The 18,815-nt window shown below is 43.1% G+C and overlaps 3 protein-coding genes across 7 annotated transcripts in view; 2 read left to right on the top strand and 1 right to left on the bottom strand.

The window, feature by feature from the left end:
- Positions 1-1,783: 1,783 nt before the first annotated feature.
- Positions 1,784-7,672, bottom strand: CFAP68 (cilia and flagella associated protein 68). 3 transcript variants are annotated; one of them, XM_082684302.1, is made up of 4 exons: positions 7,388-7,672; positions 4,915-5,145; positions 4,407-4,473; positions 1,784-3,952 (listed from the first exon to the last, which is right to left on the bottom strand). In XM_082684302.1, the coding sequence occupies exons 1-4, from the start codon at positions 7,541-7,543 to the stop codon at positions 3,777-3,779; spliced, it is 630 nt and encodes a 209-aa protein (XP_082540428.1). In that variant the 5' UTR covers positions 7,544-7,672; the 3' UTR covers positions 1,784-3,776. The 3 variants fall into 3 exon arrangements, with proteins under 3 accessions (XP_082540428.1, XP_082540429.1, XP_082540427.1); XM_082684303.1 differs by having other exon boundaries at positions 7,248-7,619; XM_082684301.1 differs by lacking the exon at positions 7,388-7,672 and adding an exon at positions 5,905-6,243.
- Positions 7,673-7,726: 54 nt separating this feature from the next.
- On the top strand, positions 7,727-11,709 carry FDXACB1 (ferredoxin-fold anticodon binding domain containing 1; the record flags this gene model as incomplete). Of its 2 annotated transcripts, XM_082684292.1 has the most annotated exons (5): positions 7,727-7,898; positions 8,111-8,267; positions 9,374-9,577; positions 9,765-9,923; positions 10,284-11,709. In XM_082684292.1, 5 exons carry the CDS (start codon positions 7,727-7,729, stop codon positions 11,464-11,466), a joined length of 1,875 nt encoding a protein of 624 aa, XP_082540418.1. In that variant the 3' UTR covers positions 11,467-11,709. The 2 variants fall into 2 exon arrangements, with proteins under 2 accessions (XP_082540418.1, XP_082540419.1); XM_082684293.1 differs by lacking the exon at positions 9,765-9,923.
- Positions 11,710-15,408: 3,699 nt separating this feature from the next.
- ALG9 (ALG9 alpha-1,2-mannosyltransferase) overlaps positions 15,409-18,815 on the top strand; it is a 96,081-nt gene continuing 92,674 nt past the window's right edge. The window contains exons 1-3 of one of the 2 annotated variants that reach the window (XM_082684294.1): positions 15,409-15,771; positions 16,585-16,723; positions 17,977-18,111. In XM_082684294.1, the coding sequence (XP_082540420.1) occupies positions 15,641-15,771; positions 16,585-16,723; positions 17,977-18,111 (405 nt within the window). In that variant the 5' untranslated portion in view covers positions 15,409-15,640. Of the gene's footprint in view, positions 15,776-16,584; positions 16,724-17,976; positions 18,112-18,815 lie in introns of both variants that reach the window. The other variant, XM_082684295.1, reaches the window with a different exon arrangement.

The following is an 18,815-nucleotide window of genomic DNA, read 5'->3' as shown; positions in this document are numbered from 1 at the left end:
ATCCTTGTGCATTGCTGGTGGTAATGTAAAAAAAAAAAAAAAAAAGTGGAAAACAGATGAGCATCTCCAAACTGTTAAACACAAAATGACCACATGATCAGGCAGTTCCACTTCTGGGTATATTCCCCAAAAAACTGAAAGTGGGGACTCAAACAGATACTTGTACATCAATGTTCATAACAGCATTGCTCACGACAGACAAAAGGTGAAAACAACACAAGGATCCATTAACAGATGAATGGAGCAGCAAAATGCAGTAAATACACAATGGAATATTATTCAGTCTTAAAAGGAATATATCTTATATTGATGAAACTTGAAAACATGCTAACAAAATAAACCAGACACAAAAGGACAAATATGACATGAATCATCTTTTATGTGTTTCCTACTTCGTAGAAACAGGAAGTAGAACAGTGGTTATTAGTAGAATAATGGTTACTAGGAGAAGGGGGAATGAGAAGTCTGTTTAAATGGTACAGAGCTTCAGTTTGGGATAATGACAAAGTTCTGGAAATAGTGCTAATAGTTGCACAACTCTGTGAATATATTTAATGCCACTGAATTGTACACTTAAAAATAGTTAAACTGGGGTGGGGGGGTGCCTGGCTGGCTCAGGTGAGTAAGAGCGTGTGACTCTTGATCTCAGGGTTGTAAGCTCAAGTCCTAAGTTGGGCAACTGACTCTTGATTTTGGCTCAGGTTGTGACTTCAGGGTTGTGGGATTGAGCCCCACCTCGGGCTCTATGCTCAGTGTGGAGTCTGCTTGTCCCTCCTCTCCCTCAACCCCTCCCAAATAAACAAATAAAATCTTAAAAATTAAAAAAGAAATCTTTTTTAAAAATCATTAAAATGGTAAGTTTATGCTATATATGTTTTACTACAATTTAAAAAATATCCTGGATAGACAGGAAATAAAATAGGATATGTAACATGTAAACTTAAAATATGTGCCAATAAAATAGTGTTTGTATTTCTTTTTTTTTTTTTTTAAGATTTTATTTATTTATTTATTTGACAGACAGAGATCACAAGTAGGCAGAGAGGCAGGCAGAGAGAGAGAGAGGAGGAAGCAGGCTCTCTGCACCGCAGAGAGCCCAATGCGGGGCTTGATCCCAGCCGAAGGCAGAGGCTTTAACCCACTGAGCCACCCAGGCGCCCCTAGTGTTTGTATTTCAAGAGCATGTATTAATGAATTACTACAGTTAGTAAGAGGCAATAACTCAAATTCTTTTTTTTTTTTTTAAGATTTTATTTATTTGCTTGACAGACAGATCACAAGTAGGCAGAGAGGCAGGCAGAGAGAAAGGAGGAAGCAGGCCCCCCGCTGAGCAGAGAGCCCGATGTGGGGCTCGATCCCAGGACACTGGAATCATGACCTGAGCCAAAGGCAGAGGCTTTAACCCACTGAGCCACCCAGGCGCCCCTAACTCAAATTCTTTTTTAAAAGAGATTTATTTATTTACCTGAGAGAGAGCACGCATGTACACATGAGTGGGCAGAGCAGAGGGAGAGAGCATCTAGGGGGGCCTCACTGCTGACCACGGAGCCTGATGTGGGGCTCAGTCTCATGACTCTGAGATCATGACCTGAGCTGAAATCAAGAGTTAGATGCTTAACTGACTGAGTCACTCAGGTGTCCCAATCACTCAAACTCTGCAGTTGATCTAACAATGCAGCGCTGTTTCCACCAATGCCCTAATGGTATCTTTCTGTGAAACTGGACAAGGTGGTCCCAAAATTTATATAAAACGGCAACTGGTTAAAAATAGCTCAAGACACTCTTGAAGAAAAACAACGTGAAAGTATCTCATTTATTAGATATTAATATTTACAAAATTATCATAATTACAATAGTGAGGTAATTAAGGCATTGTGTTAAGATAACATATGTAATGACAGACCAATGGAATGTTTTAGAGAGCTTGGAAACAGGCCTAAGTACACAGACAGTTAATTTATAGTAAAAATGGTGTTCAAGAGCAGTGGAGAAAATAGTGTTTTCAATAATTAATGCTAGGAAAACTGGATAGTCATACAGAAAAAAAAAAAAAAAGAAACTCAGTTACTACCTAACATCATACACAACATAAATCACGTATCTGTGTCTGTAACATAAAATAGTGAAAGTCTGTGAGGAAATACATGGGAAACATCTCCCATCTATCATATTGTCATAATAAACAGGAGAGAAAATAAAAAAAGGAAAATATTGGTAACTTTAAACCCGTTGAGGCACCTAGATGGCTCAGGTGTTAAGCATCTGCCTTTAGCTCAGGTCATGATCCTGGGGGTCCTGGGATGGAGCCCGCATCGGGCTCTCTACTCAGTGGGAAGCCTGCTTCTCCTTCTTCCACTCCCTCTGCTTGTGTTCCCTCTCTCACTCTCTCTGTCAAATAAATAAATAAAATCTTAAAACAAAAATTTAAAAAACCTGTTAAAATTTAGACTGTTCCTCCCAAACTATTCCCAACTATTCCCAATCCTGTCTCAATTCCTACCAGTTCCCCACTTTGAAAGACCCTACTTAAACCAACAGAGCCCTTACCCCAAATCTCTAAAAATACCCTAGTTCCCCCTCCCCTTTTAAAGATTGTATTTATTTATGACAGAGATAGTGAGAGAAGGAACACAAGCACAGGGGAGCTGCAGAGGAAGCAGCAGGCTCCCTGATGAGCAGGGAGTCCGATATGGGGCATCCCAGAACTCTAGGATGATGATCTGAGCAGAGGAAAGGCAGACGCTCAACTGACTGAGCGACCCAGGTGCCCCATATCCCCCCCTTTCCCAAAAAAAGATTTATTCATTGGTGGGGGGGGCAAGCACAAGCCAGGGGAAGGGCAGAGGGAGAAGCAGACTCCCCATGGAGCAGGGAGCCTGAGGTGGGGGGGGGGGCTCAATCCCAGACCCCTGAGATCATGACCTGAGGTTCCATCCCAGGACCCTGGGATCATGACCTGAGCTGAGGGCAGACGCTTAACCAACTTAGTCAGCCAGGCACCCCAACATCCCCCTTCTGAATTCTCACCAAGATTGTATTAAGTTGATTTGCTTCCTTGCTACAGGTTTAATAACTCAGTTTTGTTTGATAAACAGGTTTCCTTGATGGTCTTTGTGGGTGAATAAAAAATTGACAGTCCTTCCCTTTTTAAGATATATACTGAAATCTTTATAGAAGAAAGGGTTTAACTTCTGAGATCTGCTCCAAAATTAATTAAAGAAATAGAGAACTTATGTAGGGATAGTTAAGATCAATCATAAATTGTTGAAGGTGTGTAGTAGTATATGGGAATTCATTATATTACTCTAATTTTATGTTTTAAATCCACTATAATAATTATAAAAACTTATTTTTCTCTCTTTTTTTTTTTTGTCCTAGGAGGGCATGTTCATTAAGGTCACAAAAGAGTTACAATATCTGACTGTGACTGCCAGGCTCACATCCAGGAAGCACCTAGCCAATGATAACCGAACTCAGGCTGGATTTTGGAGTTCCACCTTGGATGGAAGGTAGGGAGGGGCAAAGTAGTAGCAGATTTGAACTAATTCTTTTAATCTCCTCCTACTACAACCTTGTAATGTAGAACTAAGAGCAGATATTAACTTAAATCTGACATCTAAGTCTTGATTAAAACAAAAAAAGAGGGTAGGGAATATTTTTCCGTGCTTTCTTTATTCAGAGAGTGAAACTGTTATAGTCAGCTAGATTCTTAGTTGTGCTTAGAATATGCTCCGTCCTACAATTTACTCTGGAAAAATGAAGGTTCTTATTCTTTCTTAGAACCGTGGACCCTGAAATTGGCAGTTACTACGATTCCACATATATGGGGAGTGATGCCCAGTTTGAGGCTCTGAGTAGCTGGTCATGTAAGTTGACTTTTCTGTGCATTTGTACCGAGGAGGATCTAGTTCCGGTTGATGTCCTGGAAACCAGTGAGGCTCTCTCTTAAATCCTGAGGGAAGAGAGAAGAGAAGAGAAGGAAAGACAAGTGGAATCAGTCAAGAACAAGGACCCTTAGTGACTGGTCTTGCTCTTACTTCTGAGGTAAAATTTCCGAGTCTAGTGAGTCCTGTAAAAATTGAGAAAGAAAAATCAGGGGCACCTGGATGGCTCAGTTGGTTAAGAGTCTGCCTTTGGCTCAGGTCATGATCCCTGGGTCCTGGGATCAACTCCTGCATTGGGCTCCCTGCTCTGTGGGGAAGCTTCTTCTCCCTCTCCCCCTGCCTGCCGCACCCCCTGCATGTGCATATGCTCTCTCTGTCAAATAAATACATAAAATCTTAAAAATAGAGAAAAATCATTTACTTATTCACTCATTCAGTTTTCTTCTATTTGAGCTCCTTCCATGTTCCAGGCACTGAGCTACGACCTGAGAATATAAAGATTGAAAAGAACAGTCCACCTACTATGAGTTGAAAGTGGCATTTTGTTGTTGTAGCTCGTATCATATGTTGTTTCAAAGTAGTGTCCAAACTGGAAAGAAAAAGTAATCAGTTAAAAATATAGGGGTCTACACTTAATGTTGGCAAATAAAGGACACAATGATATGAATTTTAACAGACTCTGTCATATTTTGGGTTAACTAAAGGTCTATATGTTGTTAGTCTACATTCTATTAACTTTCATATCCTTTGTTAACTTGTTTGTTAGGAGACACTTAAGGGCAAAATGCAGATAAATTACAAGTCTAGGTAGGCAGCCTGAATCAGAAGACATATATGTAAAAGGGTACGGCTCATACTTTTACTACTTTGCTATTCTACTTGATAGTAAAATAAGACAGCCAGTCCAGCGAAAGACTGAACAGAGAAGCCCGAGAGGTCTCAGCATGGAAGTTATTAGATTCCTACCTCTAAAATGGCCAGTGGCATTTCTTTTGCTAAGGGAAGGAACCAGAAGAGAAAGTTAGATTACCTGGTAAGGCAAGGGTTTGGGCTTCACAATATTCCTTAGGTCATATCTTTCCTGGTTCCAGTTTCCCATCAGGGTACAGTTTGAATAGGCATTCTCATTGGTGGTACATCTCCATCCATACTGGAAAAACTTGGATGTATCATTCCAATCTGTCCATACTTCGGCATGGCCATCTGCATTAATGAGGCTGCCATAGTGTGGGTTTGCTAGGAAATAGGCAAGGTGCTGTCTCTGCCAAAAGGTGAGAACAGAAAAGCTAGTTGAAAAAACTAGGGAACAGAAAAGGCATTCATCCCTTTCTCACCCTTGGCCAAGTATCACATTAGCCCATCTTACTAAGGATCTAGGCTTTCTTTCCAATATAACTGTGGTTCTGTTTCTTCTCCCCTGGCCCATGAATCCTTTGATCTACTCAATCAAAAGTAGCACATGGCTATGTACAGTAAATGCCCCCCCCCAAAAAGACAGGAAAACTTTCAATATCCCCAATACTATATGGAAAGCTAGTTATATGTTCAGGAAATTTTGAGATGTAGGAGTTTAAGGACTAAGGATATTGCTATAGTCAAAGAGAATAGGGAAAAGTGAAAGTTGGATAAATAGATAACACAACAAAGGGTCAATAAATAAGTTTCCTTCTTTCTGGACTCAGTTCAAATGCCACTTCTTACATGGTATCTTCCAAGTTAACTTCTCTTTCCTTTGTCTCACACAGCATGGAATCTTTATACCTTTAGCTTTCTATCATATGTTAGAATTCTTTAAGTACGTGTTGAATCTCCTATGTTGAACTGTATGACATCCCTTGAGGACAGGCCCTGTGTCTTATTACCATACTTTCTCCTTCTGCCAGCTCTCCCAATAAATGGTGCTTTGCACATATCAGGTGACCAATGTCTGAATTTCAATCATTTAAGGAATTAAATGCATAGCCATTTTTATTCTGGGCCAAAATGACTGTGCTCCCTTGGCTAGAGGGCAAGACAATACCTTCACTGGAGAAGAGCATTTTGATGCTGAGTGGCTTGTGTTGTTTGAAGAATTTGTGGGAAAGTGACAGAAAGTATTATTCAGCTGTTCCATTTTCTTTAAAGGAAGAGGTATCACCAATCTTGGCCTTCCCGTTCTCCAAGCAAATGAGGAATGTAGGTCACACAGATCACCATGGCCAGGAGGCCATGATTTGGAAGTTACCACCCACCTAGCCACCTTTCCACAGGTAGGGTCAAAGTCAATACTGTAGCCCTCATACCATGTACCTTTGTGAAGAGAGATGTGTGCACTGATGTCAACAAATAGCATGATGACTAAAGAGTAATTCCTGCAAAGTCTGACAAGCCTAGTACTCACACTGCAGACCAAGGCGACACTTTCCTCCCAAGCCCAAAACATGCAGCTTATCTTTAACTCTGAATTCTCTTTCAGTGCCTTATATCTATCCAAACTCTAGGTCTTACTGATTTTTGAATTAGACCACTACCCTCCAACCCCACTGCCAATTTCATTTAGATCACTACCAGCTTTTGTCAACATTCTTGGTGCAGTTGCCTCTCTGATCTCTGTGCCATCAGCCTTGGTCTTCTCCAATCCTTTTTCTATAGGAAAGAAGAATAGTGTGAAAATGAAAATCTAATTGTGGTATCTTCCTATTGAAAAGCTGGCCACTTTTACAATAAGACTCAGGCTGTTAAAATGGCTTACGATGTTCTATATGACCTGGCTCCTGCTTAGGTCTTTGTTCTCCTCTGTTACCCACTCTCCCTCCAACTACATTTCAGCCAAACTCAACTCTTCTGTTTCTCCACCAAGCATTTGCAAATACTGATCCTCCTGCCTCTTCACTTATCTTTACCCAGGTCAGGTGTACACTCCCTTTCCCCCTTAGACTTATTTTTTAAAAATATTTTATTTATTTGAGAGAGAGAGAGAGAGAACAAGCAGGGGGAGCAGCAGGCAGAGGGAAGGGAGAAGCAGACACCTCGCTGAGCTAGGAGCCTGATGCAGAGCTGGGATCATGACCTCAGCAGAAGGCAGACTCTTAAGTGACTGAGTCCCCCAGAATTCAGGTTCACTTCATTTAGGGAATCTTTCCACTTCCTCCCAGAAGTTGGTGAGGTTCTAAATCCTTCTGTGCCCTACAGCACCCTGAATGACTCCTCATAGCACCGCGTCCCGTTGTACCAGAATTGCCTCTTTTGCTGTGCCGTCTCCATCACACTTTAAGTTCAGGCCACATCTTATTCATCCATGTACTTGGCCTCCCTCACAGTGGCCTCCCACACAACGGGCACTCAGTATTTCCTGAATGAATAAAGGGCAGGAGATAGAAGCACCTGGAGAAATCCCGAGCAGCAGAGACAATGGACAGTAGCCATTTCAGACGAGAGGGGGCTACCCTCTGTGACAGCAACAAGCGGACACAGCCCAACCTCTCGACTTCAGCCCCGCCCTTTTCCTTTCACTCAGAACTCGCCTCTCCCGGGGTCTGTCCCTGTGCGGTAGTGACTGCTTGTGACCTCATGCAGGTGTGACGAAATCGCTCACGGCCGCCGTCGGGCAAAAAGGCGTTTATTTTAACACTCCTGAAGGTGTGAAGGAGTGAGGGGACAGAGTGATCGATGTCTCGCATTCGCTCTCATGCCTATTTCCCCCTCTGAAGCCACGGCACCAGTTGCTCAAGACAACTGGACGCTGTCGGTGCATCATCAATCGGCGACGCAGGAAGAAGAGGCCCGCAGCGTCCCCCCCAACGGAGGAAGTGACGTAAGAAACTGGCGCCTCCCAGGACGCGAGCGACGAGCTGGTTGAGGCCATGGCCCCTCGGCGCCTCCTGTTGGTTGGGGAGGGTAATTTCTCCTTCGCCGCCGCTCTGAGCGAGACCCTGGATGCGAGCACCCGTGTAACCGCCACCTGCCTCCAGCGCTCGGCCGACGTGGCCGGGAATCCGGTGGCCCGGGAGAATCTGCGGCGCCTGCTCGAGCGAGGTAGCGAGGCCATCCCCTCCGCGCAGCAACCCCCTCGCCCCGCCCCGCTACTGGCGCGGCCCGAACTGGAAAGGGAGGGGAAGTGTAGGTTGCCTTGGAGCGTCCGGTTCCCCGAAAACCGGCTGTGGGCTTGGACCGGGGTTGTTTTGCACGGTCCAAGTCAGGGAGGGATTCAGGTCTTGAGACACCCATCTGTCTGTATTTCGTGCCAGGTACCGAGGTGCGTTTTGGTGTGGACTGCACCCAGCTGGCAGACGCCTTCAAACCGCAGCATAGGGAGTTTGATCGAATTTATTTTAATTTTCCGCACTGTGGACGAAAAGCTGGAGTAGCTAAGAACCGGGAACTGCTTGCCAAGTTTTTCCAGAGGTGAGGAAAGGAGACCACTCACAAGTAAAATGTTTAAGGTCGACATTACATAGTTTCTGCACTCACACATTTTAGTCTGGGAAATAAGGCATACGTGTTTAAGTTACTGTGGTAGGTTGAGAGAGACTATGACGCTCCAGAGGAACCCACAATCTAGTTGGGAAAGCAGAACCCTAAATGTTAAATAAAGTACAAATAGTGTGTAAGCTCTTGGGCGTGTCAAAGAAGGCTCACTCACCTATTTGGGATAATGCAGAATAATGGTAGCCAGAATAATCGGATGGCTAAAAGCATGGATTCAAAATCCCTACCTACCACTTATAGTTGTGTGATTTGGGGTAAGCTTATTTGGTCCTTACTTGCTTTTGCTTCTTTATCCATAAACTGAGGATATTTACAGTAACTACCTCAAATTAATGTGAACTTAAAAGAGTGCTTTAGGGGCACCTGGGTCGTCCAGTTGTTGGGCATCTGCCTTCTGCTCAGGTCATGGTGCCAGGATCCAGCCCCACATGGGGCTCCCTGCTCAGTGAAGACCCTGCTTCTCCCTCTCCCACTCCCCTTGTTTGTGTTCCCTCTCTCGCTGTGTCTCTCTGTGTCAAATAAATAAATAAAATCTTAAAAAAACAAAAACAAACCCAGTGCTTTCCACTATTATACCAAAACACGTGGTACTCTTGGAGGTCTCTAGAGGCCATAGTTGTCAAGAAACTTTTCACACAGCCAAGGTTTTAAGTTAGTATTTGAAATACAGAATTTTAATAGGAAGGGAGTGAAAAGAACAGCTTTCTAAACTGGGAAGAACAGCCCAGTCAGTGAATCATGTATAGGAACTTGGCAGGCACTGACCTTTCTATGACATTAGATGAACAATGCAGTTACAAAACCAGATAATACCCTGGTCAGCCCCTAGTATCAGTTATGAGTTGAGCACAGAATTTACATTCTTACTTCTTTCTCTGCCTGTTTGAAATCTATAGACCTTTATAAATAGATACGATTGGATTTTAGTTATTTCACACCCGAAGTAGGTATATACAAATTTCTTCTTATGGTAACTTCAACTTATTTCTGATAAATGGCTGATGTGCTCCTCTCCATGTCAGCTGTAAGGATGTTCTTGCAGATGAAGGAGAAGTCCATGTGGCATTGTGCAGAGGACAAGGTGGGACTCCTGCTGATAAGCCCAGGAGAGAATGGCACAACAGCTGGCAAGTGGTTGCCATGGCAGCTCTGGGGGGATTCATTTTAAGTGACGTGCATCCCTTTGGCTGTGAGGCTGTGCCAGGGTACAAGTGCACTGGATATAGGTGAGTAATAACAGACATTTAAGTCTTTTTCTTCTCTTACACTAATAATGAAAAAAATCTCTGAGGCCAATTTTCCCCTACCACTTTCCTGCTTTAGTCTCTAAAAAGACTGGCTTTTAAAAATAATGACAGTAAATTAATTAATTAAGAAAATGACAGACTCCATACTTGGTGACTCTTTTGCCAGGAGTCAAGATAAGCCCTTTCATGTAGAAGGTGCTTTGAACCATATCTTCACTCGGAGCTTACCCTTTGAAGGTTCACAACCCAGAATCTTCAGGATCAAACTGGGTGACCGGTGGTTTTCCTTTCCAGAACCAGAAGCGCTTGTAGGAAAGTTGAACAGGTAACCTGCTGTTTTACCAGAAATTACTTCTGTCTCTAGCTGTATCCTGATTGGCTTGATGCCAACCGTGTATTGAATGGATGCTATATAAATTGTTAACGATGTTGGTGCTATGAATACTTGTCAGTCTGGCCTTATACAAGCCTTTTTAGAATTAAAATTTGTCTGGTACATCATACAAATGGTGGCTGTCAGAGTTCTGAAACACATATCTGTTTCTGGTAGGTAATTTTTTAAATTTGCTTTTAGGATCACTTTAAGGATAATTCTTTTCTGTATTCTTTGTGCTTTTAATTCTAGATCCATTATAATCATTTATTACTTGAAGTTAAAAAGTTATTTTTATGTGTGTTTAAACAGAGGTTTCTTGGAAGCACCTTCATGTCATCCTGTCAAAACCATTAATGAGAAACTCATTGCTGAATTGGGCAAAGCTTTCCCTTTGAAGAGGCTGAAGTGTTCCTTTCCTTTGCTGCCAGAGGGAAGCCCTAGTGTTCTCACTTCCTGGAACTGTGACTGTTTGTCAGCTGCCTTTTGGATTAGTCTCTGTGAAGATAACTCAAATTCTGAGTCCCTGACTAGTGGGACAACACAAGACATAGAAGACTTCCTAGAGTTATTTTCAGAATTTAGCCTTCTCAAGGATTCTGGAAGAGATAGCAAGCAAGAAACTCATGAAGAAATCTGTGGCCAAACCAAGCTCTTCCTTAGACCTTCTCTCCTAGTTCATGTTCAGGCTGTCATCCAAGCACCAAACTTCCTCCCAGGTTCTGTGCACGTCCTCAGCGGACCTGTCTTTCGGAAGTGCCGCATCTTGCCTTTCACAATGCCAGCATTCCATGAGACTTTATTTATCCTTGGGTTTAATAAAAATCTGAAGGATAGTTATCTTCAGTCACTACTGGATCACCTGAAGGACACTCTGGATAGCCTTCTGAACCAGACATGGTTGGAGGGCTCTAAGCTGAGCAGTTCAGTGGAATTTGTCTTTCAACCAAACGGAAACGATTATATTATTAATGTGAAGTCTCATAATTTTGGCTCAGATTGTGCCAAGGATCTCATTATTGGGTCTGTCACTACATCTGCTACAAGCATTGTGCACAGGGACCAGTGTTTTATGTTTGTGTCTGTGAACTTGGACCTACTAGCCATGCTTGTCTGGGGTATCTCTGACTGGAGGATGTTGTGGACCTTTGACCACCGTTTCCTGAAGCATTTTGTTCCTGGGAAAATAGAATCCTTTAAAAGCTATTCCCTGTATCCCCCATGCTATGTGCATGATATTAGTTTTTGGTTAGATGAGAAGAAAGAATTTGATGAACTAGAGTTTCACACAGTGGCCCGAGCTGTGTCCCAGGACACTGTCATATCCATACAATTCCTTAGTAGTTTTCAGCATCCAGAGACTCAACAGGTCAGTCTCTGCTACAGATTGACTTACCAGACATGTGACAAGGCCCTCACTCAGCAGCAGGTGGCATCAATGCAGTCCCAGTTTAGGAAGGAGATTCAGCAAAGACTACATGTAACACCTCGGTAGTTTAGTGAATTTACCTTGTGGGTATGGGTGCAGGTGCAGATGAAAAAGACCAATTTGGGGGCGCCTGGGTGGTTAAGCCTCTGCCTTCGGCTCAGGTCATCGTCTCAAGGTCCTGGGATGGAGCCCCACATCGGGCTCCCTGCTCAGCAGGGAGTCTGCTTCTCTCTCCCTCTGCCCATCCCCCCTGCTTGTGTGCACTTTCTCTCTCTCTCTCTCAAATAAAATCTTAAAAAGAAAAGAAAAGACCAATTTGTAACTTGTAGTCCTTTCTGGACTGTGTTTTTTTGTGAAATCTTTACATTGTGACTCTAGCCAATGTTGGTTGACGCTAAATGAACTTGGGGCTCTATCACTTAAACTCACAGACTATAATGTGATTGGTAACCTTTGATATTATACCGAATTTTCCTGAGTCAAAACTAACAAAACAGTATCTTGTACTTTAGATGCTTCACTCATGAAGATGCAATAGAACTTCAGTGTCATATTTATATTTTTTCCCTATTGCCAATTCCTCTTCTTTAACCCAATATGTATTATCTCACTAAGTCAACTTATGAGAGTGGTTTTTGGAGTCAGACCAATATTTATTAGCTTGGGTAAGTTGAAAGTGCTCGATAATTGGTATTGGTACCATCATGATAACATTTATTCCATGGGTGACTACTGTTGAGGTCATGGAACTAATTAATATCAGATTTAGAGTTCACACTTGGGTTTGTCTGACTCTAAAGCCCATGTTCCTTCTCCCATTGTTACTTCTTCCAGTCTTCACTAGTAACCTCTCCGCTGTGATTAAACTTTGGTCTCCTAGATGCTGGAGCCTTCTGTTGGAAGCATCTCTCAGAGACACTGGGAGATTGGCTCAGCCCAAGACTCCACAGAATGGAGTCCTCTAATGTTAATTAATGTATGTTTCTGTTAATGAATAGTTAGGCTCTGCAGATTGGAATTATATTGTAAACTCTTGGGAGGAAGTAACTGTCTTATTTGTTCTTGTATTCGGAGAAGAGCGTGTAGAGGCAAGAATGGAAGTGAAGATACAAACTCAGAGGTAATTACGGTAATGCCAGTGAGCGGTAATGGTGACTGGACCAGGATGGTAAGATGTTGTTGGGCTGGGTGATACTTAAAAGGTTTTGCTGATGAAATATATGTGTATGGGTGAAACCGGAATCAAGCAGGACTGACTTTGTGTTTTTTGACCTGGAAGAACAGAAGTATCATTAATGAGGATGGAAAAATTGGCATAACATTTTGGGGAGTGGGGTGAAGAATCAAGGCACCTCTTATGGACACATTTATTGCTTGTCTTTCTACCCAGACTATAAGCTAATTGCGGGAAGGCAATGTGATTTATATCTTGTTTTAATTTTTTTTTAATTTTTTATTTTTTATAAACATATATTTTTATCCCCAGGGGTACAGGTCTGTGAATCACCAGGTTTACACACTTCACAGCACTCACCAAAGCACATACCCTCCCCAATGTCCATGATCCTATCCCCTTCTCCCAAACCCCCTCCCCCCAGCAACCCTTAGTTTGTTTTGTGAGATTAAGAGTCACTTATGGTTTGTCTCCCTCCCGATCCCATCTTGTTTCATTGATTCTTCTCCTACCCACTTAAGCCCCCTGATATGAAGAAGTGGTGATGCAACATGGGGGCTTGTTTTAAATTTTTATTAGAGCGCGCACGCGCGCACACACACACACACACACACACACACACACACACACTGGGCAGGCACTGGGGGTGTTGCAGAGGCAGAGGGAGAGAGAGAGTCTTAGGTAGGCTCCATGCCCAGGTCTGAGCCCAGTGTGGAGCTCCATTTCACGAACCTGAGCCAAAAACACCTATCAGCCATTAACCTGCAGAGCCACCCAAGCATCCCTGATGTATAGCTTTCTTCTATCCCTAGTGTTGCCTACTACATGGACAAGGTAGTGTTTGAGCTAGACCTTAAAATAAGGACAGTGATAGGATGGGAGGATTGTCAGGCGAGGACGACGTCCATTCCAGGCAGAGGTATAGATAAAGGAGCACCGGGGCACTTTTCAGGCTATTTGGTTGGAATGTAAATGTGTATAGGAAAGTGGTGGAGAGAAGATTAGAAAAGTAGGTTAGGCCTGGATTTAGCAGATGAAAGACAATGCTAGAATACAGGTTTTGTACTTCATTTGGCAGGCAATGGGAGAACTGGTGATTTTTGATTAAGGAGGCAATACAGAGTAGTGCTTTTAAAAAAATTTTTTTTTAAAGATTTTATTTATTTATTTGTCAGAGAGAGAGAGAGAGAGAGTGCAAGTGCACAGGCAGGCAGAGTGGCAGGCAGAGGTGGAGAGAGAAGCAGGCTCCCTGCTGAGCAAGGAGCCTGATGTGGGACTCGATGCCCAGACTGGGATCATGACCTGAGCCGAAGGCATAGGCTTAACCAACTGAGCCACCCAGGCATCCCCACAGTAGTGCTTTTGAAAATTAATTGAACAGTGTTGCATAGGATGAATTTGAGATGAGGGACCTCTGTAAGGATGCTATTGTAGTACTCCTAAGTAGAGGCAGGGAGGGGCCTGCATGAGAGTGAAATGAGAAGGGGAATGAAAAAGGGATGTCTGTAGGAGATAGGGCTAGGTAGGGATGTCTGAACTGGGTACCTAATAATTGCCTATAGGAACTGAGCAATTTTCAATATTTGTGAATTTTTAAAAAAAGATTGTATTTATTATTTGACAGAGAGAGACACAGCCATATAGGGAACACAAGCAGGGGGAGTGGGAGAGGGAGAAGCAGGCCTCCTGCTGAGCAGAGAGCCCAATGCGGGGCTCGATTCCAGGACTCTGGGATCATGACCTGAGCCGAAGGCAGAGGCTTAACGACTGAGCCACCCAGGTGGCCCAGCATTTGTGAATTTTTAGCACGAAATAATAATCTGGGATCCTATCAAATTCATCACTCCTTCTAAATAACATTCTAAGTGTATAGCAGTGTATATTAAGGTGATGGTCATTTAAGTTTGAACACCGTCTAAAAGATCTTCATTTTTACTCCCATTTTTACATGTTTTATGTATATGTTGTTCTATTTTGCATCTTTTCATTTTGTGGGTCCCTTTAATCTTTTAGATATAATTGATTTTACTACTTTTGTCTCTTAACCTCCACCCTAGCTTTAAAAGTGATTACTATATTTATGTTAGCTTTTACTCATGAAGTTTTTTCCTTCTGTAGCTGTCTTCTACTTACTGCCATCCCCCTTTACAGAAGTCCTTTTAACATTTCTTGTAAGGCCCATTTCTGCACTGCCTGTACAAACGTTTCAGCTACTGCTACAGAAGCTCTATAGGATGGGACAGATCTCTGGGCCTGGGGGAGTGGGCAGAGAATCAGGAATAGATGAATAACCCCTGGGAGTGAGAGGTGTGCTATCACCTGTAAACATCAGGTGTTTCCTCCTGATCTCCTTGTGGGAAAAACATGGGCTTCCTAATAAGACAGACCTGAGTTGGAACAGGGCTCCACCATTTCCTGGCTATGCAACCTTGGGCCTCAGTTTATTTATTGATAAGGACAAGGTGGTTGTATTGTATTTAAAAAGGATAAAGTGTGTAAAATGCTTATCGAACTGCTAGCAGCAATGGCAGTGCCAGGTGTATGGTTGATTTGTTGCACAAGATTTCTTCAGGCTTTCATTTTTCTTATTCTATATTCTGCCGTTATAGCTTTGTCTCTCTGAAGCAGTTAATTAGCTACAGGCTGTCTCTATCCCGCTCTCCAAAAGACAGAGGGCGAGGTGTAGTGACCTTTCAAGAACCTCCCCTTTCCTCTGCAGCTGTGCTGTTATCTTTAACTGGATAAATACCTCAGCTCACGAGGTCGAGGTGGTTAGCCACTTTCCATTAGAGCTGAATAGTGGAGGAAGAGAGTGGGACGGAGGGCGGAATGCCCAGAATTACAAATGTGTGGAAGGGATAACTGGTGGTGAAGGTCAAATCTCAGGTCTTATTTCTTCTCTACTTCGGGATTTGCCCCAATTGGCCCAATAACACTTTAATTTAGTCTTTTCTGCGCATGTCAAGGTCTTTTGTCCCTCGGCGGACACCGTTGCCAGCCAAAGCTATGTCTCCGCGCTCGCCGCTTTCGTAGGGTGCCGAGTTGTACCTCTTCTCCACGCGTGCCATGGCGAGCCGAGGGGCTCGTCAGCGCCTGAAGGGGAGCGGGAGCAGCGGCGGGGACGCGGTCTCCGCCGCCGACAAGCTGCGGGAGCTGCTGTGCAGCCGTGAGGCGAGCGGCGCGGAGCCGCGGACCGAGTAGGTGTGCGGGCGCGGCGGGGGCGTGGCGGCCGGGCGGCGCGGGGCTGGCCCCAAGGGTCTCCCCGGGCGGCGCGGTCCAGCCTGGTTTCCCCGGGTGCCTGTGCTCTTCCTGGACGGGTCCCGTCCGGTCTTCGCCCAGCCCTGGGTCCCCCATCGTGCGTCCCGTGTTTCTCGGGAAGAAAGCCGGGAGGGAGGCTCGGAGGCTGCTGGCCCAGGCCCAGAGCGGGCTGGTGTCGTGCGGTTTGAGTTGGCCGAGCCGCAGGGGGAGAGAAGAGCAGACCTTTCCCGGCAGTGTGCCTCCGTTTCCTTCATTGCCTGCAAAGTCCTAACCCCTTCCTCTAAAGTGTGGGCCCCACAGCCGCCAGCACCTGCAACCGTCTCTCTCCCCAAGCCCAGGCACTGCGGGTTTAGGACCGCAGTAAAGGACCCGTCAACATATGGAACTGGAGGGGCTTATGCACTTCGCACAGATTTAGGCCTCTGTGCATTTGAACAAGTGGGGGAATGAATAAAGATGTGGGAAGTAATGACCTTGTTACGAAAGAAAAAGGGGAGAGCTCTGTGGCCTTTAAGGAGTGTCATCGGCAGTGAGTTAAAAGTGTATGAACGAGCTTACGCATTAGGAGCAGGAAGTGGAAAGTAAGATTCATTCAGGTCTTCGTCCCTTCGGTGTTCTACTTAGAACAACTCACTTTTGAGGTGAATTACCTAAGTGTGCTTTGATGTCCTGGGCATTCTTGCCGTTTCTGCCCTGAACCGCTTTCTAGTTAGTAGGTCTTCCTGACATATCCTCCCTTTGCTTCGGAGCAGGTTATCTGGGAACAAAGCAGGACAAGTTTGGGCACCTGAAGGATCTACTGCTTTCAAGTGTCTGCTCTCAGCAAGGTTATGTGCTGCCCTCCTGAGCAACATCTCTGACTGTGATGAAACCTTCAACTACTGGGAACCAGTAGGTGATTTCTTTAGTTTTCATTCTTTTTTTCCCCCCTTGATTTCACTGCTTGGACCTTGTTGCCAATCCGGATACAAATAATATACAACTGTGGCTGAGAGTAAAACAACTTTATTTACACTTTTGTATTCTAAGCTGATGATTTACCTGCCTTGAAGGCCATGGGAAAATGGGGCTTTTTACAAAAAAGATGTGATGTGTAACTTTTGTAAATTTATTTTAAATCAAAATAATACTTTGAGATAATTTTTAAAGTTACCAACAACAACCAAACTTAAAGGGAAAACCATAGCTCTCTGTTCTACTTCTCATAGCCAAATCCTAGTCCCTAGAGGTAACTACTTTCTTTTTCTTTTCTTTAATTTTATTTTTTCAGTGTTCCAAGATCCATTGTTTATGCATCACACCCAGTGCTCCATGCAATCCATGCCCTCCTTAATACCCACCATCAGGCTCACCCAACCCCTCCACCCCCTCCCCTCCAAAACCCTCAGTTTGTTTCTCAGAATCCACAGTCTTATGGTTCGGAAGTGACTACTTTCTTTCAACCTTTTTTATTCTTTTTTCTGATTGCTAAAATAAAATGTTATTAAATGGTATGATTGTATTGCTATTTTGTGATTTATACACATATATATGTGTATAAATATATATGTTTGCTGACTTCCTATTACAGGGAATTCAGAGGTGAAATATTCAGATCCCATTTTGCATTAAAAAATGCTTAGCATAGGTAGTTTAAGGAAAATGCTAAGGTTTAGAATTTCTCTGGGCTAATGAGTATTTTAATTACTTGAGAGGGAGAATGAGTGGTGGGGGATGAGAGCGAAAAAGAGAGAGAGAGAGAGAGAGAGAGAGAGAAGCAGACTCCCTGCTAAGCAGGAAGCCTGATTCGGGCTCCTGATCCCAGGACCAGGAGGTTTATGATTTGCGCCAAAGGCAGATGTTTAACTGACTGAGCCAAGATATCCCTTGGCTAATGAGTATTTCAAAAAAAAAATAAATAAGTAGAGTGTAAAATTCAAACTTTTGACATTGACCAAACAATAATCTTGGGGAAGTTATAATGTCCTAATATTAGTCAGTATTGGATCATTTTGATTCTTATCTATTAATTGTAAATCTTGTTAAGAATTTCATCATTTCTTTGTACCTTTGTCTTAGTAATATTTTTGCTTGGAAACTTCACCTGTATTCGCTTAGCAAGGATTTTTGGCCAATTTAACCCTGAAACTGTTTTTTATTTTCAGGCACACTACCTCATCTATGGGAAGGGGTTTCAGACTTGGGAATATTCCCCAGTTTATGCAATTCGCTCCTATGCTTACCTGTTGCTTCATGCCTGGCCAGCTGCATTTCATGCAAGAATTCTTCAGACTAATAAGGTAAGGGCAGGCAACCTGGAAGCAATTAGAGGTGATTAAGAGAGCAGTCTCTGGAACAGTTTTCAGAAAAGGACAAAATAGATTTGTAGGTAGGAGAGGACTTTTTAAAGAGTAATCATTTGTTCATTTAACAAACATTACTGGGGCAACTTCGTAAAAATTTAATTCCAGGATACTTAACATATAGTGTTACATTAGTTACAGGTGTACAATATAGGATTCAACAATGCTATATATTACTAGGTGCTCATCAAGATAAGTGTATTTTTAATTCCCACCACCTGTTTCATCCATTCCTGCATCCCCGTCCCTTTGGTAACCATCAGTTTGTTTTCTGTAGTTGAGTCTGTTTTGTTTTGTCTTTTTTCTTCATTTTTTTGTTTGTTTCTTAAATTCCATATATTCCGAATATGTGTGAAATCATATGGTATTTGTGTATTTGCAAATGGCAAGATTTCATTCTTTTTTATGGCCAAATAATATTCCATTGTATGTCTATACCACCTCTGTATTCATCTATCTACGGACCTTGGGCTGCTTCCATAATTTGGCTATTGTAAACAATGCTGCAGTAAACACAGAGGTGCATATATCCTTTTAGTTTAGTGTTCTTATTTTCTTTGGGTAAATATCCAGTAGTGCAATTACTGGATCCTGTGGTAGTTCTATTTTTAATTTTTTGAGGAAACTTCCAGGTTTTTCAG

Source organism: Mustela nivalis (genome assembly GCF_964662115.1).
Source record: "Mustela nivalis genome assembly, chromosome: 9".
NCBI classification, from domain to species: Eukaryota; Metazoa; Chordata; class Mammalia; order Carnivora; family Mustelidae; genus Mustela; species Mustela nivalis.
The sequence above is the reverse complement of the archived record's forward strand: the minus strand, read 5'-3'. Positions and strand labels throughout refer to the sequence as shown.

Bases quoted from the DNA above. Each gene is read 5' to 3' on its own strand.
- CFAP68 (XM_082684301.1), bottom strand. From the start codon at position 6,216: ATGCTATTTGTTGACATCAGTGCACACATCTCTCTTCACAAAGGTACA. The intron at 5,146-5,904 runs GTATTGTCTTGC...ACCTTTTGGCAG, and splicing joins AATGCTCTTCTCCAGTGAAG to AGACAGCACCTTGCCTATTT. The intron at 3,953-4,406 runs GTAGGTGGACTG...CTCTTCCCTCAG, and splicing joins AATGCCACTTTCAACTCATA to GATTTAAGAGAGAGCCTCAC.